This window comes from Babylonia areolata, chromosome 8 (assembly GCF_041734735.1).
Source record: "Babylonia areolata isolate BAREFJ2019XMU chromosome 8, ASM4173473v1, whole genome shotgun sequence".
Lineage (NCBI taxonomy): Eukaryota > Metazoa > Mollusca > Gastropoda > Neogastropoda > Buccinidae > Babylonia > Babylonia areolata.
The window spans coordinates 14,147,810-14,172,809 of NC_134883.1; the positions used below are offsets into that span (position 1 = coordinate 14,147,810).

At 40.9% G+C, this 25,000-nt stretch overlaps 2 protein-coding genes across 2 annotated transcripts in view; both read left to right on the forward strand.

Moving 5' to 3' along the window:
- The window catches only part of LOC143285050 (heme-binding protein 2-like), a 10,737-nt gene extending 7,552 nt beyond the window's left edge, over positions 1-3,185 (forward strand). Inside the window, exon 6 of the mRNA XM_076592238.1 lies at positions 896-3,185. Coding sequence (XP_076448353.1) covers positions 896-1,094 — 199 coding nt within the window. The 3' untranslated portion in view covers positions 1,095-3,185. The remainder of the gene's footprint in view (positions 1-895) is intronic.
- Positions 3,186-9,528: 6,343 nt separating this feature from the next.
- Positions 9,529-25,000, forward strand: part of LOC143284556 (protein SERAC1-like) — a 37,867-nt gene continuing 22,395 nt past the window's right edge. Inside the window, exons 1-8 of the mRNA XM_076591333.1 lie at positions 9,529-9,977; positions 10,684-10,717; positions 11,661-11,839; positions 13,299-13,427; positions 15,340-15,458; positions 18,552-18,722; positions 19,420-19,533; positions 23,001-23,160. Of these exons, the coding sequence (XP_076447448.1) occupies positions 9,731-9,977; positions 10,684-10,717; positions 11,661-11,839; positions 13,299-13,427; positions 15,340-15,458; positions 18,552-18,722; positions 19,420-19,533; positions 23,001-23,160 (1,153 nt within the window). The 5' untranslated portion in view covers positions 9,529-9,730. The remainder of the gene's footprint in view (positions 9,978-10,683; positions 10,718-11,660; positions 11,840-13,298; positions 13,428-15,339; positions 15,459-18,551; positions 18,723-19,419; positions 19,534-23,000; positions 23,161-25,000) is intronic.

Genomic DNA, 25,000 nt, shown 5'->3' on the forward strand with positions numbered 1-25,000 from the left:
AGTAATAACAGAAGTAGCAGCAGTAGTAGTAGTACTGATAGTTGTAGCAGTGGTGTGTGTGTGTAGTAGTAACATTACGTAGTACACTCTACGTCAGTTGGGTTTATAGGGATGTTAGGGTGTGTGTGTAGTAGTAGTAGTAGTAGTAGTAGTAGTAACAGAAGAAGCAGCAGTAGTAGTAGTAGTGATAGTTGTAGCAGTGGTTTGTGTGTAGTAGTAACATTACGTAGTACACTACGTCAGCTGGGTCCATAAGGATGTTAGGGTGTGTGTGTAGTAGTAGTAGTAACAGAAGAAGCAGCAGTAGTAGTAGTAGTGATAGTTGTAGCAGTGGTCTGTGTGTAGTAGTAACATTACGTAGTACACTCTATCATCTGTCAATGCACCATACAAAATATTCCAACACTGGCTACAAAAGATAATTGTAAAACCTATCTGACCACGTAGTTATGCTTGTTGTGCTTTTGCATATCTTCATACCTGCTGATATAACCTTTGCTAACGAGATTATCACCTCGAGATCTGATGCTAACATTCTAAATATATCCTTTCCTTTTTTGTAAATTCTTTTTTCAAAAACCACACCTCATGATCTTCTGGTGTTAACATTCTATAGATATCCTTTCTTTTTTGTAAATTCTTCTTTTTTTTCAAAAACCACACATTCACTTCTCAAATCATCATGTAATTTTGGGTTACGCTGCTGTTCAGGCATCTGCTTGGCAGATGTGGTGTAGCGTACATGGATTTGTCCGAACGCAGTGACGCCTCCTTGAGCTACTGAAACTGAAACTCCCCTTATCCTTGGTGGAACCCAGACCCAGACGGATTCTCTGTATTGACAAATGAGCGTCTTAACCATTGTACCACCTCCATCGTCCTCCTTTGCTTGCAGAACGTTCTCCAGCTACACTGTGAACTATGCGGACTGGATGCGCGAGCTCCTTCAGCTGGCTGCCGACGTGGAGTCTAACGGGGAGGAGTACAGGAAGGAGTATTTCTACTTCGCCACCTACGACAGCCCCTACCACCTCAACAACCGCATCAACGAGGTGCAGCTGCTGGCCCCTCATCCAGACTCCCCTGGGCTATGAGGGGGTGTGGGGGTGTAGGTGTGTGCATCATTTGAGTGCATCCGTTGCCAACAAAGCAGAGCAGCGCGCCGACTGGTTTTGTTCACGTGCAGAGTTGTAGCAGTGATTGATATTCTGTCACTACTCTCTCTCTCTCTCTCTCTCTCTCTCTCTCTCTCTCTCTCTCCTCTCCTCTCCTCTCCTCTCCTCTCCAAGGACAGATTGGAAGAATAGGCTGTGCCTAAAATCTTAATCCTTGATCGAAAAACGTTTCCAGTTCTGAGTTTCTCTCTCTCTCTCTCTCTCTCTCTCTCTCTCTCTCTCTCTCTCTCTCTCTCTCTCTCTCTCTCTCTCTCTCTTTCCCCTCTCTCTCTCTCTCTCAGAGCCAATATATATTATTGCTCAATATCGACAGTAACACAGTAGATAATGACTCTAATGGTTTCTTCTTGTTCGCATTGTAACTCGACGGTGTTCAGTCTCAGATTAGGCCAAAGCATGACAGTTTATTCTCTGTCGAAAGACTAAAAAAAAAAAAAAAAGATCAACATTGATTTGGTAACAAATAGTGTGGGGTTTTTTTTTTAATTTGTTTCTGGGGGGTTTGTTGTTGTTGTTGCTGTTTTCTATTGTAACGCATTAAAGCAGCTTTTTTTAACTGAACCTAAGAAACCTACTCACGCACTCATACACTAAATCTAGACATGAGGATACACATTAATGATCAACCCCCCACCCACCCACCCCCCCAAAAAAAAACCATTAATTAGGTGTGTACTTTTTATACACCAGCTAATAGTTTTTGTTTGTTCTTTGTTGTTGTTGTTTTTGTGGGATTTTTTTTTCAGCTTCGTTTTGTCACTGCCCAACAATAATCGGCAAGCAATTTAGCAACCGATGCCTCGTATATTGCCAAGAATAAAGACAGCCAATGCGTACTTGACTGACTGTGGTTGTGCATTTATTACGTTTTCCAGTGTTTCATGATACTGTGATCAGTGAATCTCAAGCAATCAACGGGTAATTCGGAACACAATACATTCATGTATTACCAACGATCAGCCGTTAATTTAGGAGGAAAAGGTTTGTGGATTCAAGATCATTACTCGAAAAAAAAAATCCGTTAATGTGAAGAGAAGGTGCCAACATTACATTCCTAATATTTTCGTTCAATAAAAAATACATTAGTTCCAAAAGGGAAAATTGTGTCGTTCAGTTTAAGTACCAAAAGGGAAAAACAATGTTCTGTAAAAGTACACGAATTCCAAAAGGGAAAACAGTGTTCAATGAAAAGTACACGTGTTCAAACAGGAAAACAATGTTCAGTGAAAAGTACACGTGTTCAAACAGGAAAACAATGTTCAGTGAAAAGTACACGTGTTCAAACAGGAAAACAATGTACACGTGTTCAAACAGGAAAACAATGTTCAGTGAAAAGTACACGTGTTCAAACAGGAAAACAATGTTCAGTGGAAGTAGGTATACACCAGTTCCAAGATGGAAGACAATGTCCAGTAAAAGGGAAAACCATCGTCGTTAGTAAATGTACCATGAGATCCAAAGAGGGAATATTTCGTTCAGTAAAAGTACACTAGTTCCAAAATAGAAAGGACAAATACAGGAAATGATGAAATGATCATTTTTACCTCTGATATTATCCTTGTTTAGTGAGATTTGTAGTTCGTGGATTGACTGCGCGCTATGTTTAGAGAGTGATCTGTTTGTGTGTGTGCGCGCGCGCGTACGTGTGTGTGTGTGTGTGTGTGTGGAACCATATGCATTTTCGGATGTATGTGCGTGTATACGTTCATGCCCTTGTGACTTGACATGTTCTTTTTGCATGTAATACGATGTCACATTATGTGGAATCTTGTATTGATTCTACAATGCAGTTCTCTCTCTCTCTCCCTCTCCCTCTCCACTGCACCCCCATGATCTCTATCTCTTTGCATGTTTTTTGTGTGTGTTTCTGCATTTATTTTCTCGGTTGTTATTTTATTATTATAAGCATTTCACCAAAACCGATGTTTTGGTACACCTTGTGTTTTGAGGTCTGTGTTAATCTAATCTCAATGTGAGTGCATATTATTTTTATCTATGAATGTACACATTTGCAAACTTTGTCAATAAAACAAAGAAAATAACTTCTTCTTTTTAAAAAAGATGTTTTGTGTGTGATGATTTGCTTAACTTATACCCCCCACCCACCCCCCCCACCCCCCCCAGTCTCCGCATCTAGAATATGCAATGAAATCAGTTTCAGAAGCTGACGTTTACTCAACGTCACACAATATTTTTAATGTGTTTATTCGGGGAAACCATAGTCAGAATCATAAAACACGGTTCACAAAAAGTTAAGGACCACATGAGAACTTGTACATTTGGGGAAATGGAGAAGTGATGCTGAATTTTCGGCAAACAGCGATACATGTAGCCAGTGTAATGGAGCACCACTTATATACCCAGAGGTGCTTGGTTACACGTTTACTGCCATGTTTCATACTGAAAAAAAAAAACACTACTATAGTTAGTAAATCACTTAATAACTATTAATTTTTGGCTGAAACATCGATTTTTCAAGCATATTACTTGTTTTTTTTTTCCAAGCTGTTCATGGTGCGTGAATGCATGAAACAGCTTTTTGCGTGTGCCGTGAGGGGCTGTTATGTGCAGCCTAGATAATCTAAACAATCTCGTTTTGTTATATATACATACCTGTTTTTTTTATGACGTGTTCCTCAACATTTTGTGAGCCCTGTAATATATGAACCTGCGCCTCGAAAAACAGTTTATCAGTAGTTCAGTTTATATGCTTGTGAGACAGACTGGACACACACACACACACACACACACACACACACTGAGACACGCACACACACTAATACACACACTGATACACTAACATATATGCTATACATATGCACATGCTAACGCACACACACACACACACACACACACACGTACACACTTGAATCTCTCTCTCTCTCTCTCTCTCTCTCTCGCTAACACCATCAACGCTTCATGACGGGATGCTGTTTAGCAACATACAGGGTGGCAATAGGACCTTTTGCGGGAATGTTGATAAACATCCTGACTAAAAAAAAAAAAAACGATGAAAAAGCTGCAGCACGAGTGAAGCGTTCACGTGTCTCTGGACTGGCTGCGGTACTGACGCCAACAACACTGCTGGTCAGGTTACTGATGTCCGGCATTGAACCAAACCCAGTGTACCTGTTTACCGTGTTCCACACAAGTGCGAGCAGACTACGACATGACAAGACTTCACAACTCGACGAGCAACAGTACAGTACAACAGCGGTTCGACTGGTTTTTTGTTGGGTATTTTCATTGTTTGTTTTTGTTTGTTTATTTTTGTTTGGGTTTTTTTGTGATTTTTTTTTTCTGCGCTCAACCAACTGTCCAGAACGGTGTCTCAACTTTAAGACCAGATAAGCAGTTTCGAACAAGCACAAGACGACACGGTGATACATATCAATCGATGTTTGGACGACATGGAAACGACTATTGACAGAAAATTTTCCGATTTAGAAGAAAATCAGAATATACACCAGGACATTCACGCTCTCAACGAGGGATAAGACAAAATAAAATTTCTCTGCTGTCAGTTGAAAAGAACAGTCAATGTTCATGAAGAAAAACTAGATACATTTAAGAATCAGTCCAGATGGAATAATCTGTTATTTGGGGTGATTCCTCGGATGTTTGGAGATACATGGGACATATGTGAAAAGAAAGTAAGAGAAATAATTCGTCGAGACATGGAGATATTTGGCCATATACCCATCGACAGCGTACAACGAGTAAACTTAGGTTTCAGTCTTTCGGGCGACGCACAGAGATCCTGAAACACAGCACAGAACTTTGGGAAATCAATTCCACTGTGCTCGTAGGGGAAGATCTGACGGAAAACAGCCTGTCGAAAAAGAAGCGGTCTTACTCCACTGCTGGACCAACAGCGTGATGAGGGGAAGAGGGCCAGACTAAGGGAAGACAAGCTGGTGACATAGGATGTACTTACACTTTCGGCCTGGAACAACAGCAGTACCAAAAGCTGGAACCACGGAAAGGAGAGCCAGAAGCACTCAGAAATCGACGGTTCCTGAACAGAACATGCGCACAAAACAGCTTTCGTCGCAACACGGACAGTACAGAGCTGAACGACTGTATCAGTATCAGTATCAGTAGCTCAAGGAGGCGTCACTGCGTTCGGACAAATCCATATACGCTACACCACATCTGCCAAGCAGATGCCTGACCAGCAGCGTAACCCAACGCGCTTAAATGTACATGAACCCTCACCTTTGTCACTGGACGAGCAGGTCAGAGGTCATCACCGATCGGTATGCACTGCAAGAAATGCGGTGCACCATTTAGCTCACAATCTGAATAATCCTGACATTCTTGAGAGAAATTAAACCACGTTTGAGAAATGGCAGACAACACGGTATCAGTAGCAACATTACTACGAAAGACTGGTATGAACACTTCAAACAGGTTTTTGATGCCAATAATGAAGATATTCGTAACATTGCGACAAACTCAAACGATTTATCGCTACCAGACATATCTAGACTAGACTGTCCAATTTCAAAAGCTGAAGTTGTAATAAGCGTGAGGAAGTTGAAGCAGAAAAGTCATGTGAGCCTGACGTTATACTGGCAGAAATGTCAAAATCGGGTGTGAGTTTGGTGACAGATTTTTTCACTGAATACTTCAATGAGATCTTTATAAATGGATACTACGCGGACTCATGGACAACTGCCACCATAGTATCTATTTACAAGTGAGGGAGCAGGGATACGACGGACAGTTTCAGGGGTTTATCCTTGCCAAGTATTATGGGCAAATGTTACGCTTCTATATTAAACAGGTTGTATTCCTGGCTCGATAAACAAAACTGTTGTCGAAAGCCAAGCAGGTTTAAGACGTGGGTGTTCAACAACAGACAATATTTTTTCGCTGTCACACAAAAATGCTTATCTAAAAGAGATGGTAAATTGTATGTGGCATTAATCAATTTTGTCGATTTGAAAAAGGCGTTCGATTCCGTTTAACACACGACGATGCTAGATGCTTTGCGTGCAGTTGGGATATCAAGTACTTTTTCAATACAGTCAAGGCTATATATAAACAAAGATGGTGTCGCGTGTTACAGTAAACGGTACAGTGATTTATCCAAATTGTTTGATTGCCCTCAAGGATTAAGACAGGGGTGCGTTCTCAGCCCTACGTTATTTTCTTTTGCAATAAATGAAATTGCCTGCAGTGTGTCAGAGGAAGGTAAACATGGAACCCTAGCTATTACTCTCAGGCCTTATAGAATTGATTATTTTACTGTTTGCCGGCGAGCTGTCCATCACTTCTTGTACACCACATGGTTTACAAACACAAATGGACTGCATGTTTAAGGACGTGTAAAAAAATTTTGAATTAAAAGAAAAGAAAATAAAACCTAGGTCTTATTGTCAACACAGAAAGTCATGGTGTTTAGAAAAGGTGGTGGTTTAGGGAGATATGAAAGATGGCAGATAGAAGGACATCCTTGGGAGGTGATAATGAATACGTGTTCGTGGGTTACATATTTACAACGGCAATGAGCACATACAAAATACCAAATAGATGGCTTTAAAAGGTAAAATAGCTCTTTTCGATGTTCTGAGAATGCACAAACAGTTAAATGGAATGACTCGAAAGACTTTCTTTAAAATCTTTTATACTAAAATCCAGTCCATTCTCACATGTGCCTCTGAAGTATGGGGAATTCTAGAAAAGAACAATTCCATAGAAAAAAAAATCCATATGTTTGCATGCAAGAAGTTTTTCAGTGTGAGTGATCGCACACCAAATACTATGATTCTTGGCGACCTAGGCCGTTATCCCTTGTGCATAAATTATTACATAAAAGCTTTCAAGTACTGGCTAAGTGAGTAATGACCGCCTGCCGCATCAGGCTTACACAGTGCTGAAGAATATGCACAGCAGCTGGAAACATTATTGGGCATCCAGAACCAGATGTATTATACAGAAACTCGGACTGGGTTATGCATGGTTGGCTCAAGGCGTTGGCAGGGAGAAGGTGTTCTTGAGCTTACTCAGACAGACTCACAGATGCATTCAGTAAAGACTGGTTTGCAGATATCAGTTGCAAAGATGGATTCAACATCTATAGTTCATTCAAGAGTTCTTTGCCTCCAGGAAATTATCCAGACGTTATCTGTCAAAAATGTTTTAGAGAAATATTGACAAGAGTAAGACTGGGGATAAGTGATCTGAAAACACCTAAAAATCGTTATGCTAGGAATGTTGAAGAAATAAACATTGACTGCCCCTACTGTCCTGACGAACAAGAGGATGAAAAACATAGTGTTTTAGATGCCACAAATTTAACTTGATCAGACCAGATGTGATGAAAAACATACCGTACTATTCTGAGCAAGCCTTGTTTGCGAGGTTGATGGGATCTCAAAATACAGGAACGATTAGAAAAATCGCATGTTTTTTTTTGTTTGTTTGTTTGTTTTTCCATAAAACTTTTCACATCAGGGACTCCTCTACTGTTTAAATGAAAGGATACGCAGATTAGATCAATGTCACACCAGAAAAAACATGTTCGTTATGAGATAACTTTTCACTGAGAAATTAATGTCTTGAAAGGTACCGACGGATTTTTTTCCCATGTAAATTCATATACACCATAATCATGTTTTCCATATCTTATGTTATTTTGTTAACACGGCTTCTGTTCTCCGGCCCATGAATTATGGGCATGTAGCCTGATTAGCCTGATTCATTAACTCTTTCCATACGAACGGCGAAAGAGACGACGTTAACAGCGTTTCACCCCAATTACCATTATCAAAATATTGCAAGCGTAAGGCTCTTATACTGAAGACGTGAATGTTGACAAAGAATACCACAATTCTGACGACGGAAGCTAAAGGATGGGTCATTGAGACACCCACTGGACATCCGAGGGGTCTGTGTAGAGGAGAAGAGAGGACTGGCCGAACTGAGTGAGTTAAACCCTTTGTCATTCTCTCTCTTGTTCTCTCTCGTTCTCGTTCTCTCTCTCTTGATACGTCAGTCCGGCTGAACGGAACGAAAACAAAAGCATGTTAGATAGTGTATACCGCTATACATATTCGTGCACATATCTCAGTTAACAACTGCCGCACCGAGCCTACACGTGCACGATCGATGCCATCAATTCAAGGCGGCTGATTGATCTCGAGCGGTCGGAGGCACGGGTGATCGACACATTACTCAGTGAAAGAGGGGGTGGGGTCAGTGGGGGTGGAGGTACGTGTGTACGGGCGTGCATTCAAGACACACACACACACACACACACACACACACACACACACACACGTAACCGCACACATACGCAACGTACGTGCCAGTGACCACACACACACACACACACACACACACACACACACACACGGCACACATTAATTTATAGCCATGTAGTTGTGTCCTTTTTTTTTTCTTTTTTTTCTTTTCTTTTTTTGTCAGTTCTTATGTTGTGTTGTTTACAGTTTAAGACCAAAGTCGGTAGAGCATGGGACTCTTAATCCCAGGGTGGTGGGTTCGAGCCCCACATTGGGCGATTTTTTAAGCGCGTTGGGTTACGCTGCTGGTCAGGCATCTGCTTGGCAGATGTGGTGTAGCCTATATGGATTTGTCCGAACGCAGTGACGCCTCCTTGAGCTACTGAAACTGAAACTGAAACTGATTAAGACCACATTGAATATGTTCTGCCACAGCCGAGAATCCCGCCCTGGTAAATGCGACGTTTAATTGAATTCATTTTGTTTTATTTTATCTATTCCATATCAGTTGTTTTGTTTTGTTTTCCGCCGACATCATTCCAATCTATAGGCTGTTCTCCCATCGTCAGTGGTCTTGGCTCCCTCATGGTTCAAGGGACCTTCTATGGCCGGTGTCAGTAGTGGCCTGACTTAAATTGATGACTGACCGGCTGTAGCTGTCATGAAGTTTATTGTCAACGGTGATACCCTGCAGAGAAAACTTTGATCATTACAGTCTTTTAAGATCATTCTTTGTGTTTTCTTTGTTTGGTTGTTGTTGTTGTTGTTGTTGTTCAACAGTTTTCGCATTACACACCTCACTTATTATAAGGTCATCTGTCTGGAACAACGCGATTTTTTTTTTCTTTCTTTCTTTCTTTCTTTCTTCACTTGAATTTTGCTATTCCTTTTTTTTTCTTTTTTAAAGATAGTGCCCATTTCCACATCTTTTTTACCGTTTGACGGATCGATGAAACAAAATCAAGCACAGACAGTGCTGAGCGTGCCTATGCTCATATTGTTTTGTTCTTATTCTAGGCAGTAGCCAAACGGTTGGATAGTTTTGTAACTGGGTAGCTTCAAGCGATAAACTTTCGTTCTCAACAACTGCATTTGTTATTGTGTAAAGGGAGCGACCAACGAACGACTTTGAGTGTGATCATGCTCGTATTCTCATGTGCAGCCCACTAATTTTGTGGTTTTGTGTCATGGACTCTTCTGTTTATAAACAAAATCTTGCGATATGTTAGAAGAACGAAATCAGAAGAGGAAAAATCGTCATAGAAAAATAACTGACGTTCCCTGCAATAACTGACTCGCCATATCATGCGGCTTTGTCAAAGACTCCTTCTGACCGGCATATGTGCTCGATCAGCTATTTTCAGCGAAGGAAGGCCTGTACAAATCTCAAACGCGAAGTCTTCTTCATGTCGACTGAACTTTTTCAGATTTATTTCAGTTGCAAAAACGGCAGCAAAATTAAAAGTAGACGTGAAAGTCATTAACGTAAGGCGCAGCTCCACAAAGTACGCAGAAACACTGTCAAGTACTTTGGCATATCTACTAAAATGGGGTGAGCTAGATGACTGTCATCAGTGGTTGTTCATATTGATCTAATTGTTCCAGTGATTGTGTATTCTCTCTCTCTCTCTCTCTCTCTCTCTCTCTCTCTCTCTCTCTCTCTCTCTTCCCCCCCTCCCTCCCCCTCCTCTGTTGAAATCTTCCTCTCTGACTTAAGTTTTATCACTCACATATATACACTTTATAATGTACAATTAAACACGGTAATACAGACATTTATTCCATCACTCCTTCAAACACACACACGCACGCACACACACACACACACACACACACACACACACACACACATGCGCACACGCACATACATGTGTGCACACACACATATATATATATATATATATATATATATATATATATATATAAGATATCTTGGTCTAAAGAGAGAGGAACGAAACAAAACAAAATTTTATTTTATCAGGGTAATGAGATAAGCAAAACATATGCTTTTTTCCACCTAGCCCTGGGGTATGATAAAATTAAAAAAAAGGGGGGGAGGGGAGAGGGATGTGGGGGGGTAGGGCTACATCAATAGAATACATGAACACAGAACTATTAACAAGAAAGTTAGAGAGAGAGGTGGGTAAGAGAGAGAGAGGTGGGTACATATGTTTACAACTACTTAATTGTTTTCTTCATGTGGTATTTCAACACTTCACACATATAATAATGTTCAAATTGATTACTTATTTTTTCAGGTACTGCGACCCTTCTTGTAACAACATTTGTGAGGTAAACATTGCTTTTGATTCACACATGTAATATGTATGTGTGCACATAAAAAAATATACACATGATGATAGTGTTTCACAACATGATAGAGGAGGAAAACAAGAGCAGGTGCTAAGATTGCAAAGAGCAACATTAAAACAACAGCGCTATAACATCAGTACTAATAGTGATAATAATGGTAACAACGATGATAATAATGTAAATAATTATGATGATATTATAGGGGGAAAAAGTGAGAGAATGTTGGATGATGATAAAAATCCTTCAAAATCAAAGACAGCAATTTGGGGCCATTACACACACACACACACACACACACACACACACACACACACACACACACACACACACACACACACACACACACACACACAGATAGATAGATGGATAGATAGCTATGTACAGTTTGAAATCAAAATTAGATTCCCATTATAAGATAGGAAATAATCTTCAACTCTATTGATAAGCAGTAAAGTAAACAAAACTAAATGATAAATGTAGCATCAAACAGATTGAATACTTGTGTCTTGAAGTTGAAATATTATTTCACTGAAAATAATTCAGAATATTAATTAGTATGACAGATATACTCATTTGTAGTAACACACTCTAAAGTCATAATTATACTTTATAGTGTATTGTAGAATTAGGGGATTTGTATTTATTTACAGAACAGTTTTATGTTTTTTATGATTATCATAAAAAGTTGTAGTGGACCTTTTATTTTTTTACTATAAATCATATAAAAAAAAAAAGATTACATAACATAAATGATAGAGATCATGGGTTTCCATGTGATGTTTATACATCAGTAGAACTAGCAATAGAATTTTGTTGCCACATATGTGCACAGTATGACCATAGTGTTGTGGGCATTATCTTTTTTATGTTCCATGTGACTTTTAATTTCTGTAGAACTAACAATAGAAATTTATGGTCACAGTTTGACGGTGGTGTGGTGGGAATTATGGTCACTGAAGCGCAACATGTCAAGCGTAACAGCAGACCTAGCCAGCGGTTCCTTGAACAAGGCAGACATCGCCAACATGACGGCATTACCATTGCATCCATGGCGGGCTTTCTTCAACAATGACAATAGTACTTTGAACAACAATGATTTTGGTATGATTGAATTCTTTTCTCCCCTTTATTTACGGGGTTTTTTTCCTGCACAAAGAAAGGAGTTGGAGTTAGTTTCTTACTTTCTCTTTTTTTCTTCTTTTTTTTTTTTTTTTTTTTTTTTTCTTCTTTTTTTTTCTTTTTGTTTTCATACATCCTTCTTAGCAAAATATCAGGGTTGAGATTCCTTGCAGTCTCACCTTTACAATTTTTGCGTAACTGAGCTGTGGCAGAATTGGTTGGCATTTTACATCTGATCCAATGTTTACTAGTGGTCAGGCAGGGTTCAACTTCAAGGCCCCACTTAGGAATGAAGTTAAGTCCTTGGGAGATTTTCCTCACTCCATTCAGGTGTGAATGGGTACCTCGCTTTCGTTGGGGAAGGTTAAGACAGTTGACGGAGAGGGTTGGGCCCCAGCTTTCTCTACCGAGCCTTACAGTTTACACAAGGTGGATGTGATGTGAATGCCCCAACGGCTGTAAAAGGTAATGGGACCTTGAACTTGGCATTTGAGCTTTAGTTGTTGTTTTCCTCAACGTCACATTTATGTTTAGATTGGGTAAGGTATGAGGTAAATCTAATCTTGCTACATGTCAGAACAGTAGGTCTTCAATACTTTTGTATTATATCAATATATCTTTTTATTGTGTTAAACTGAACTGTGATTTGTTACAGTTCATATAGGCAAGCTGACCGCTGACCAGTGTGACACAGATGAATGATTTAATTAAATCTCTAATTTTGTGACTTGGTCTTTCTTGGATTGCTGTGTTTCAATGAGAAGGAATTTCATGTTCTCACATGCATTTTTACGTGTCAGGAACATAGAGAGGGGCAGAAAATGGAAGTACTGAGAGCGAAGAACAGGTGCAGTAATTAGCATTGATACAGGGAAAAAAAAAAGTTGAAAAATTGTGAGTTCAGACTCCAGCAGTTGGCCACATACGTATATGATATATATCATTTACCTTTTGGTAGTTTACATCCCAGACTGACTCATGACCAGTCAAGTATACTGAGGGCTGATACAGAAGAGTTGAACAATAGTCGCATGTTATCCACTTCATGGATGTGTCTTTAACAGTTGTGATTAATCAAAAAGATTGATCTAGATTCCTTATTAATTTTTTTTTCATTTTTATTATTTTCACTGTCACAGATCAGTGTAGAAGGTGAAGGAAAAATACCTCAGTTACAGGGGTGCTTAATGAGAGATCCATGGGTTGGGGCAGAATAATAAATATAATAAAGTACACAATAAATATATAAGTAATGAATATATACATATATACATACATTTATCATACATGCATACATACATGAGTACATGCATACATACATACATACATACATACTTACATATATTTTTATATACACATACATACATGCATAAATCAATGAGTATGTGAACTGAACGACAAACATTTAGAAACGTATTTCAGTTTTTGCTTTGTCTGGCAGGTGTCTGGTTTCCATGGCTTCAGTCCAAGAGCCAGGACCCCTTTACACTGCTTGATCTGTGCCGTTCCAAGAACCCAGCAATACGCAAGTTGGGAGTCAGAGCTTTGGCTGCAAAAACGGCCTGGGATGGTGAATATGTTGGATTCTGGAACTGTCTTAGTCCCGCTGTGTACCCATGGTTCCTAAGTCCTTCTTTTTGTGATTTTCCCCATGTCACACAAATATTTTGCTATGATGCAACATTGTCTTTGGAAATGTATGTTGCTACCTTGTAGTCATGCATTAATGGTGTGCTCGTGCTCTTGCAAGGAGGAAAGAGGAAATCTGACTGTCATGCATCTATGAGTTACAGCACATTATGCATGGCAACAAATGAAAGCTTACAGCGTAAACAAGCAGAGGCAGGCGCAGGTGTGTGACTGAAGAATCAGAGTAATGTGTGTGTGCAAATTACTGGTGTGAAAGCACTTTGATTTGTCTCTGCTCAAAATTCAGCGCTAAATAAATACTACTACTATTGTTATTAGGTGGAAATGTTTGCACAAACATCTTTTTTATTTTCCTGTTGAACCAGATTAGGGTAGTCTGTGGTTTTTTTTGTGGTTTTTTTTGTTGTTGTTGTTGTTGTTGTTTTCTATTTCTTCACTTTTGATAGTTTTGGAAGCTCCAGCGTAAGTGCACTTGTAACTGAGAGTCAACATTTTACAGTTTCATTTTCAGTTTCAGTAGCTCAAGGAGGCGTCACTGCGTTCGGACAAAACCATATACGCTACACCACATCTGCCAAGCAGATGCCTGACCAGCAGTGTAACCCAACGCGCTTAGTCAGGCCTTGAAAAAAAAAAAGGTGAATGAATAATAGATAAGCTTACATAAATAAATAAATAAATAAATAATAATTATAATATAGAAAAAGGTAGTAGTAATAATAATAAATAATAATAATAATAATAAAATAATAATAATAAAAAACATTTTACACTACTATAACAGTGAAATTTAAGGGGTTTCTTTTCAAAAGAAATGTTCCAGCATACTAGTGTAAATATAGATACATATGAGTCTGATCATGACACTGCAAAACAAGGAAAAGAACTGAAGCATATGATCCAGTTCTTCTCACCAGCTGTCAAACAGCTGCATCTTTACCTATGTTCAGTTATCGTGTGATATTTCATGCCTATATTTTAATAGTGATAATTGAATTGTTTTGTATTATATTGTATTGTACTGTACTGTATTGTATTGTATTGTATTGTATTGTATTCCTTCTTGTCAAAACAGATTTATCTGTGTGATATTTTTGCTGCTCTTATGAGGAGACTGCATTGCCACAGTGCAGGGCCACCTCTTTTTCTTTTTCTTTATATATATATATATATATCTGTATGCAAGTTTATTTGTTTTTCTATCAAAGTGAATTTTCTACAGAATTTTGCCAGGGACAGTAATTTTTGTTTCCATGGGCTCTTTTACATGTGTCAACTGCATACGACACACAGGACCTTGGTTTGTCATCTTGTCTGAATAAATGCTCTGTGTGTGTATGACTGTGGTTACTGTATGTGTGGTTTACTTCCAGTTAGCACTGACACGTTTTATGTCTTTTATGAACGCATATTGTACCACTTTGATGATTTTTGTCCATTGGTTGTGTGTTTTACACTGTAAATTAATTGATCTTGTTGGGAGATGATAAAGTAATCTATATCCCATGATATTCTGTAACCGGTTCAGCAGGACTAAATCTATGTTTTGTTTCGTGTTTTATTGGTTTGCGAGTGTAATGCATGCATTGATTGCATGTGTTTCAGTCTTGTGTAATACTGATAGGCAGGCAGTGCGCTAAGATAAGTGGATAAATAACACCACAACAATTTCCTGTGTTTTTCAACATTGGTGCCATAAGATCTCTTTGTATTTGTCTTTAGCTTTGGGGGTGTAGGGGGGAGGGTGGGGGGATGGAGGGATTGTTGTTGATTTTTTTCCCTGTGTTTATCAGTAGCAGGAAGCGTAATTCATCTCTGTGACTGTTGGACAGATTACCAGTATCGCTATGTGGCCCAGGCAGCAGATGTCCAGACACTAATAGGACTGTCCAGGTCACGAGGCTCCGATTCCAGGTTCTTCCTGCCGCCGCCGTCCCTCGTCCAAACACATGTCAGATACTTTTCTCTCTTTTTTTATATATATATATTTTATTTGTTTGTTTTTGGGGGGTTATTTTGTTGTCCTTTTTAGAGGCCGTGCAGTCATGGAAGTCTGGAAAATTCATGGGGAAATGAGAAAACTATTTCCAGACCTGGAAATATATTGGAGATAAAAAAAAAATTTTAAATGTTACGCCCTTCATTGTCTGGAAAGTTCTGGAAGTTCAGTTAAACCCTTGACCAATACCATTCAGCAAAGAGCTCAACGCATTAAAGAAAATAATTTAAAAAAGAAAGAAAACAAGCAAGTAAACAAAAGGTGATGAGAGTTGAATATCAGTTCAGTGATATCCACTGATGTTTGGTATCCGTGGTCTAACAGACTGGATATCAGTTCAGTGATATGCACTGATGTTTGGTATCCGTGGTCTAACAGACTGGATATCGTTTGGTATTCGTGGTCTAACAGACTGGATATCGTTTGGTATCCGTGGTCTAACAGACTGGGTATCAGTTAGTGATATCCACTGATGTTTGGTATCCGTGGTCTAAGAGACTGGATATCAGTTCAGTGATATCCACTGATGTTTGGTTTGAATCAGTGGCTTTGTGTTTTGCGCGGAAAATGTTCATTGTGGTCTGGAAAAGGCTGGGTCACACCTGTGGGAACCCGGCATCATTGCAGGATGTATTTGTGACATACTTTAATTTTAAGAAATTGATAGATGATTCTCTGTGATAAATGAAATATTGCCTGATCAGTAATTAAGCATTTGTAATATGAGATGGAAAGAAGAAACAAGTGCATAATGAACATTTGTTAATTTTATACATAGAACCCATGCAAATGAAAGTGGTATCTTCTTCTTTTCTTTTTTTTTAAATCTGTGAAACAATCCTTTGTTAATATGTTTATAAAAGTGTTCATCAAAACAGAAAAAGATATTGTCACATTTTGCTGATATAGTCTTCTTATGGAAAACAGCATGAAAATCGTGTGAAAAAAAATATGTAGTGGGGGAAAAAAAAGATAAATATGTCTGACAGTACATTTCCTGATTTTTCCCCCTAAAACTAGGGGAAATTTTGTTTTCTACATTTCAGTGAAGAAGGATGATGATGATTGGGATAGTGACAATGCTGCTGAGGGCTTCCATTTAGGTTTGGGACTTTGACAAGGCTGTACTCTAGAACATGTCCTGACATCAACCAGGCTCTGAGAGATACAGATACCTATATTGTTGATCAGTAAATTTGAGCAGCATTCCCAGAGACGCATTCATGAAGTGAATGACCCATGACTGTGTGGTCCCAGTCTTCCCATTTGAGCCCCCGGCACACTCAGCTCTGGGTGAGAGCTGGCCGTGGGGCCAGAAAAACTCCTCCCACCTCTGATGGGGCACAAACGCGCATCCTCTCAGTCGTCAGTCCACGACACTAACCACTTCACCACAGCGTCTGGTATTTCCTGATTCATGAGCCAACCCATTAGAAGGGAACCTACTCAGTCACAATCAAGAATCAAGCAAAGTATTGGACCCTACGAAGACCTTCTGTCCATAGTGAAGAAACGCAAACTTAGGTGGTATGGACACATCTCCCGATCATCTGGTCTTGCCAAAACGTTCCTGCAAGGCACCGTACCAGGAGGCAGAAGGAGAGGACGGCAGAAGAAAAGATGGGAAGACAACATCCGGGGGTGGACAGGCTTGACGCTCGGTGACGCCCTGAGGAAATCAGAAAACCGTGAAGAGTGGAGAGGGGTGGTGGTCAGGTCAGCAGCGGTGCCCCAACGGTCTGAACCCAGACTACGGGAGAGGTGAAGGTGAAGGTGACTCAGTCACTTGTGGCATGGTATTCAATGGTGCCTTCTTTGATGTAGCATGAGAAGGACATCACCAGATACACCTATCCCATCCCACCCACCTCCCCACCCCAGCTGACAACAAACGTGTCTCAATGCAGGGACAGACAGTGAATTTGCCCTCTGGACCTGGAGTTTTCAGTGTGTACATGGTTTAATTCCAACATTAGCAACCTGTGAATATGTCACAATACCATACACTCTCACAAGGTTGGAATTTCAGGGGGAGAGGGAAGGGAAGCAAGAGATTAATTCTCAACAGCTCATCCGTTTCCAGTATGAACCAAAATAACTATTTGTGAGTGAGTGAGTTTTGACAGTTTCAGGATTTGTTGGTGGTATTTTTGATTGTGTGCTATTTACGATTGTGTGCTATCATGACGTGTATGCACGTGTGCTTGTGTGTATTGTGTGTGTGTGTGTGAGTGGGGGGAGGGGGGGATGGGCAGGGAGTGGTGGATGAATAGTTTTCAATGATGTTTGGTATCTTGTGTTCAATTTTTCCTTGTTTGATATTTACATATGTGTTCTATTTGTAAACGCCCAGGGCTTATTTTCAAGATTAGGCGTAAATGCTCATAATAGTAATATTAATAATAAGAATAATAATAATAATAATAATAATTTAAAAAATGTCCTTTTTGAATAAGGCATATAAAGGGGCAACGAAGATTAGATGGTTATTCATTATTCTAAGATCCCCCACCCACCCCACATACCCCACCACCCCTTGGGGATAGTGGGTGCTCTTTCAGTATGAATCGTATCCCCACCATCTGGAAATTTTGTGCTCACTATTTCCTCTCTCCTTTTTTTATTATTTTTTTTTTTAATTATTATTACTCTCTCTTTCTGTTTTTTTTTTTTTTTTTTTGTTTTTGTTGTTGTTGTTTTTTGTTTGTTTGTTTGTTTTTGCTAGTTTATCAAATTTATTTATGTCATCTCTAGATTCACTCATATTTTTCTCAAGAAAGCCTTGATTTTTTTTTAGGGGGTGAGGGTGAGTGGGGGAGGGGGTCTTTTTCAGGGCTTGATAATTGGGCAATCTTACTATGGTTTTTTTTTGTTTTTATTGTTTTGTTTTTTTTGTTGTTTTTTTGTTGTTGTTGTTGTTGTTTGTTTGTTTGTGCACCCAGGACATGTGAAGTGCCTATTGGCAATTCTTTTCTTTCTTTCTTTTTTTTTCTTTTTTGTATCCCTGCTATTACATACTTATGATGCTGTGAATTGTTTGGGCAGACACCCGTTTCTGAGGAGCTGGCTTCCATGCTGCTGCTGCTAGACCAGCAGGAGCCGCACGGCGACGGAGCCGACAGGAAAGTGAAGAAAGGGTCTCCCATGCTGCACAGCAGAACTGCGCTGCTGGCCCATCAGCACCTACATCACAAGCACAGACCTACTGACGACAAGGTAGGTTGTGCAGAGTGGGTGTGTGTGAGTGGGTGTGTTTGTGTAGTGTGTGTTGTGTAGAGTGTGTGTATGTTTGTGTAGAGTGTGTTAGGTAGTGTGTGTGTGTGTGTTTGTGTAGTGTGTGTTGTGTAAAGTGTGTGTGTGTGTGTGTGTGTAGTATGAGTGTTGTGACTTGTTTGTGTGAGTGTGTTACTTTGTATTGCTTTTTTGGGGGGAGTTGTGTGTATGTGTGTGTGTTGTGTGTTGTGTAGAGTGTGTGTGGGTGTGTGTGCTTGTTTGTGTGTCTGTGAATTAGAATCATAATTATTTGTCATGAAAACCATAAATTAAGGTTTATTGACACATGTGTGGGCATGTTCTTGTGTCTGTGTGTCTAAGTGTGTGGGTATGTGTGTGTGTGTGTGTATGTTTCTGAGAGTGTGTGTGTGTGTTTATTTATGTGCAACAAAGTGTGTGTTTGTGTGTGTGTGTGTGTGTGAGTGTGTGTATGCTTGTATGTGTGTGTTTGTGTGTGTGTGTGTGTGTGTGTGTGTTTGCATGTGTTTATATTGTATATACCTGTGCCTGTTTTTGTATTTATGTGAGTGTGTGCGTGTAGCTATGTGTATGTGTGTGTGTGTGGCTGCATGCATTCATGTATGCGTATTCATGCATGCACGCATGTTTAACACAAGCCAATGGTTATGGACATATGCAGATCCATTTCTGGGGGTTTGACGGATCGTCACTGGACGTGGCATCAGTGGATGCTCAGTTGCCAGAGGAGCAACTGCTGCTGCAGTTCTTAACGGCAGTGGGAGCGATGTGCCAGGTGTGTGGTGTTGTTGTCACTTAGCCTGTGTGGAGTGAGGCTAGTGCCAGGTGTGTGGTGTTGTTGTCAATTATCCTGTGTGGAGTGAGGCTTGTGCCAGGTGTGTGGTGTTGTTGTCACCTATCCTGTGTGGAGTGAGGCTACTGCCAGGTGTGTGGTGTTGTTGTCACCTAGCAACTGCTGCTGCAGTTCTTGACGGCAGTGGGAGCGATGTGCCAGGTGTGTGGTGTTGTTGTCACCTAGCCTGTGTGGAGTGAGGCTAGTGCCAGGTGTGTGGTGTTGTTGTCACCTAGCCTGTGTGGAGTGAGGCTAGTGCCAGGTGTGTGGTGGTGTTGTCACTTAGCCTGTGTGGAGTGAGGCTAGTGCCAGGTGTGTGGTGTTGTTGTCACCTAGCCTGTGTGGAGTGAGGCTAGTGCCAGGTGTGTGGTGGTGTTGTCACCTAGCCTGTGTGGAGTGAGGCTAGTGCCAGGTGTGTCGTGTTGTTGTCACTTAGCCTGTGTGGAGTGAGGCTAGTGCCAGGTGTGTGGTGTTTTTGTCACCTAGCCTGTGTGGAGTGAGGCTAGTGCCAGGTGTGTGATGTTGTTGTCACTCAGCCTGTGTGGAGTGAGGCTAGTGCCAGGTGTGTGATGTTGTTGTCACTCAGCCTGTGTGGAGTGAGGCTAGTGCCAGGTGTGTGGTGTTGTCACCTAGCCTGTGTGGAGTGAGGCTAGTGCCAGGTGTGTGGTGTTGTTGTCACCTAGCCTGTGTGGAGTGAGGCTAGTGCCAGGTGTGTGGTGTTGTTGTCACCTAGCCTGTGTGGAGTGAGGCTAGTGCTAGGTGTGTGGTGTTGTTGTCACCTAGCCTGTGTGGAGTGAGGCTATGATATGAGTACTCATATAGCACCTGGACAACACTGGACAGGACACGTTGTCCACATGACAGACAGCAGGATCCCAAAGATGCTTTTGTATGGCCAGCTGAAGGAAGGCCACCGTGAACTTGGAAGACCCTGCAAGCGCTTCAAGGACACCTTGAAGACAAACCTCAAAGCCTGTGACATAGACATCGCTTCCTGGGAAACTGATGCCCTTGACCGCTCGTGCTGGAGGATGCTGTGCTCTAGTGTCATAAAGGCGTTTGAAAACAAGAGAACGCTGGCCATTAAGGAGAAGCATGAGCGAAGGAAGCAGGGCTCAACTTCTGGAGACATTTTCCCTTGCAACACCTGTGGGAAGTGCTGCGCATCCAGAATCGGCCTCTTCTCCCATATGAGGACACACACCAACAGATAAGCCTGCCTGCCTACTCATCCGTCGGTCCAACAGGAGACTATCTACTCATAGCGCCTATCCTCAGCTGGAGACCAAACTCTAAATGCTTTACAAACACAGAATCATTTGCACAACAGGTTGCCTACTTGGTAGAGCTGACTGACAGCTGCCATTTTGGCGTTCATCATTCGTTTCCTGTGCCATTCAATCAGGTTTCAGTCACGCACACATACATTCATACAGACATGTAACAGCTTAAGTGTATTACTGTTTTGTTCATTTACCCCACCATGTAAGCAGCCACACTCCATTTTCGGTGGTTGTCCATGCTGGGTAAGTTCTTGTTTCCATAAACCACAGAACGCTAACATGGATTACAGGATCTTTAACTTGCATATTTGATCTTCTGCATGTGTGTACACATGAAGGGGATTCAGGCACCAGCAGGTCTGCACATATGTTGATGTGGTATATCAGAAAAATCTCCACCCTTTAACCACCAGGCGCCATTATCAAGATTCGAACCCGGGACCCTCAAATTGAAAGTCCAACGCTTTAACCTATTGTGACTATCCATTGAGGCTATTTAAACTGTATGATATTAGTATGAGGCTATTTAAGCTGTATGATATCGGTATTTTCTGTGTGTTTTTTGTTTGTTTGTGTGTGTGTGCGTGTGTGCGCGCACGCTTAGAGTTGACTTTATCAAGATTTTGTGCCTTATAAATAGTAGTAGTAGTAGTATTTTTATGTTGTTGTGTTTTTTTTTCTTTTTTTTGTTTTTTTTTTCAAGGCCTGACTAAGCACGTTGGGTTACGCTGCTGGTCAGGCATCTGCTTGACAGATGTGGTGTAGCATATATGGATTTGACCGAACGCAGTGATGCCTCCTTGAGCTACTGATACTGATACTGATTTTTGTTTGTTTTGTTTTTGTGCCCCTGAATTCTTGACATTAGGTTTTCTATATTTTGATAATGACGAGTGATGATGGGGTGATGCAGATAGTGCTGTGAAGGTCCATGCTTAACCCTTTCGCTGCCAGGAAAATAAGATTTAAGTGAAATCTATTTGCCAGGGTTTTTTCACAAAAAATGGGTATAAATTTTCAAAAAAGTCTGTGCTCTTTTTTTATTGGAGAAAGACCCATAAAAGTATGTATTTTCTGAAAGGGAAATGAATAAAGAATACAAAACACATGATGTTTTCCCATTTTATGTATTTTTAGTGACATGCTGTTGTTTTGAAATCAGTGTTTTGTTTTTTGTCACATTTTCAACTTGTTCATTACAAACATTAGTCAGGTAATTTGCACTAAAATATCATATTTTCTGGACAAATGGATATCTGCACACACAAAATCATACTAGAACAACCACAATATAAAAAAAAAACTGAAAAAGAAATAGATACATAATGCATTGTGACTTCTGCAAGTGATAATATGGATGTGAGGCCATGCCCCCTCAGTCTCCACCCCCCTCCTCTTCACCCCTCTCACACAGTCACTTTATCCAGTTCTCATCAGACCACGTTGGCTGAGTGCCAAGAAAATAGCTCACACTGCTAAAAATTCGGTGACTTCTGTCGTCCGCTACAGCTGAACAGCCGGCATCACTCACTGATTGTCGTATCTTGGCCACTCTCTTGATTGCTCCCTTTATTTTCTATCAAATCGTCCTAAATGTTCACCACTGTCTTCTCCTTCGAATTTATGCTTAAATTCTTTCTGAGCATCAGCTAAAGAAAGTAATCTTGGTTGAATTAGTTCGCCACAATTGCATGTCTTGAGCACGGAGTCAGTCCGACATTTTGTTGAGCGAGCGAGGAGAGGAGCCAGACAAACACTGCGGCCAGTAACCCAACCAAAACGTTCAAATAATGGACTACCTTATAACGCAGATGGTGTTTCTAGCTATGAATAGAATCTAGAAAGATTCCCCAAGCTAAAGCTACCAGCATTTTTGTCAATGAACTGAATGCAAAGCAGGGAAAAGTCAGAATATTTCGATGACGAGTTATCTTGTCATTGTGGCAGCGAAGCGTGCATGCTTTCCATGACGAGTTATCTCATCATGTGAATGATAACGCTCCATGAGGTGTACCACTGTGACAAATTATGCACCTTTTTTTTCGCTTTTTTTTTGTGTGTGTGTGGTTTTGGGGGGTTTTTTTCACTTCTTTTTTTTTCTTCCTTTTTTCTCCCCTTTCTCTTAAGGCCCCAGACCAGGCCTCCCTGTTTCTGAGGGGGAACGGGCTGGCCGTTCTGCAGAGAATCACGGAGCAGTACGAGAACACAGAAACCTTCACCGCCGTGGCGTCAGTGCTGGGGAACCTTGCCCTCCATGCCAGCACTCACAAAAGCATTGTAAGCACAGGTGGGTGGCTTCACTGTGTCATCAACACTTTTTTTTTTTTTTTTTTTTTTTTGCTGCTGCCCCCCCCCCCCCCCCCCCCCCCCCCCCCCAGTCATCTGCACCATTTCCGTGGCATTACTCCCACACCTGCTCAACCCGAGTCCCCCATATGTAGCCACACCCAGGTTTGTCCATTGCAGTCCCAGTGGCGGCAGTCCACAAGGACACATAAACACATTTTTTCTCTTTTCTTTTTTTTCTGTTTTTTCTCTTTTTTTTTTTTTTTTTTTTAGAGAGAGAGGAATGTGTCATATGGTGTAGCCACATATTCTAACCTCGTTACAGTCTTTCGTGATTTCTTTCTTGGTAACAAGTTTTCAGAGTTGGCAAGTCAGGACACTGTTGTGGCAGGTCATGTCATGTTTTGTAGTAGATGTGTGTGTGTGTGCTTGTGTGTGTGTGTGTGTGTGGTATGTGTGTCTGTGTCTGTGTATCATTATTGTTGTTCTTCTTATCATTAGTAGTAGTAGTAGTACTCACTAGTAGTATCATCATATTATTACTATCATTATTATTGTCAGGAGCAGTAACAGTGGTAGTAGTAGTATCACAGTTATTGTTATTTTTGTTTTTGTTATCATTATCATTATCGTCGTCATTTATTTTTTCATAATTCCGCTGTTGGATAAAGTGCATATCGCAAGTGAGTCATGAAGGCCTTCCCTCTCTTGTTATAACCATCATCACACACACATGACATGTGTCTCCTCCTCTCCAGCACTTCCCTGCACGTTGGCTGGGGTAGTAGTAGTAGTCGTAGTAGTAGCAGTAGCAGTAGTAGTAGTAGTATCAATGATGGAGTCTCTCGTCGGTCCAGTGAATGAGTAGGCAGGCAGGCTTATCTGTCGGTGTGTGTCCTCATATGGGAGAAGAGGCCGATTCTGGATGCACAGCACTTCCCACAGGTGTTGCAATGGAAAACGTCTCCAGAAGTTGAGCCCTGCTTCCTTTGCTCACGCTTCTCCTTAATGGCCAGCGTTCTCTTGTTTTCAGACGTCTTTATGCCACTAGAGCACAGCATCCTCCAGCGACAGCAGTCAAAGGCATCAGTTTCCCAGGAAGCGATGTCTGTGTCACAGGCTTTGAGGTTTGTCTTCAAGGTGTCCTTGAAGTGCTTGCAGGGTCTTCCAAGTTCACAGTGGCCTTCCTTCAGCTGGCCATACAAAAGCATCCTCGGGATCCTGTTGTCTGTCATGCGGACAACATGTCCTGTCCAGCGTAGCTGGCACTGGATCAGCAGGATTAGTAGTATCATCACTATCATCACACACACAAGAAATGTGTCCCCCGTGTCCGGCGCATCCCTGCAGGCTGGCTGGGGATAATAGTAGAAGTAGATGTAGTAGTGGCAGTAGTAGGAGTATCAGTATATTATTACTATCATCACACACACATGACATGTGTCCCCCCATGTCCAGCGCATCCCTGCAGGCTGGCTGGGGATAGTAGTAGTAGTAGTATCACTATATCATCACTATCATCACACACACATGACATAAAATATAAGATCAGCACTCTATGTTATAAATGTATTCACAAATCTGCCCCTTCCTATCTCTGTAGCTGCCTTCACCTCTACACTCCATCTCACTCACCACGATTGGCTTCAGATCCACTGTTTACACATTCCCAAATTCAAACACTCGACTGTTGGTCGCCGTTCTTTTACTCTGCCTCTGGACCTTGCAATTGGAATGAACTTCCTCTTTCGCTTCATCAGGTCTCCACTCTCGGCTCTTTCAAGTCTAGCCTTAAATCCCACCTCTTCCCAAAATAGCCTCCCTTCCCTGCCTCTTCCTTG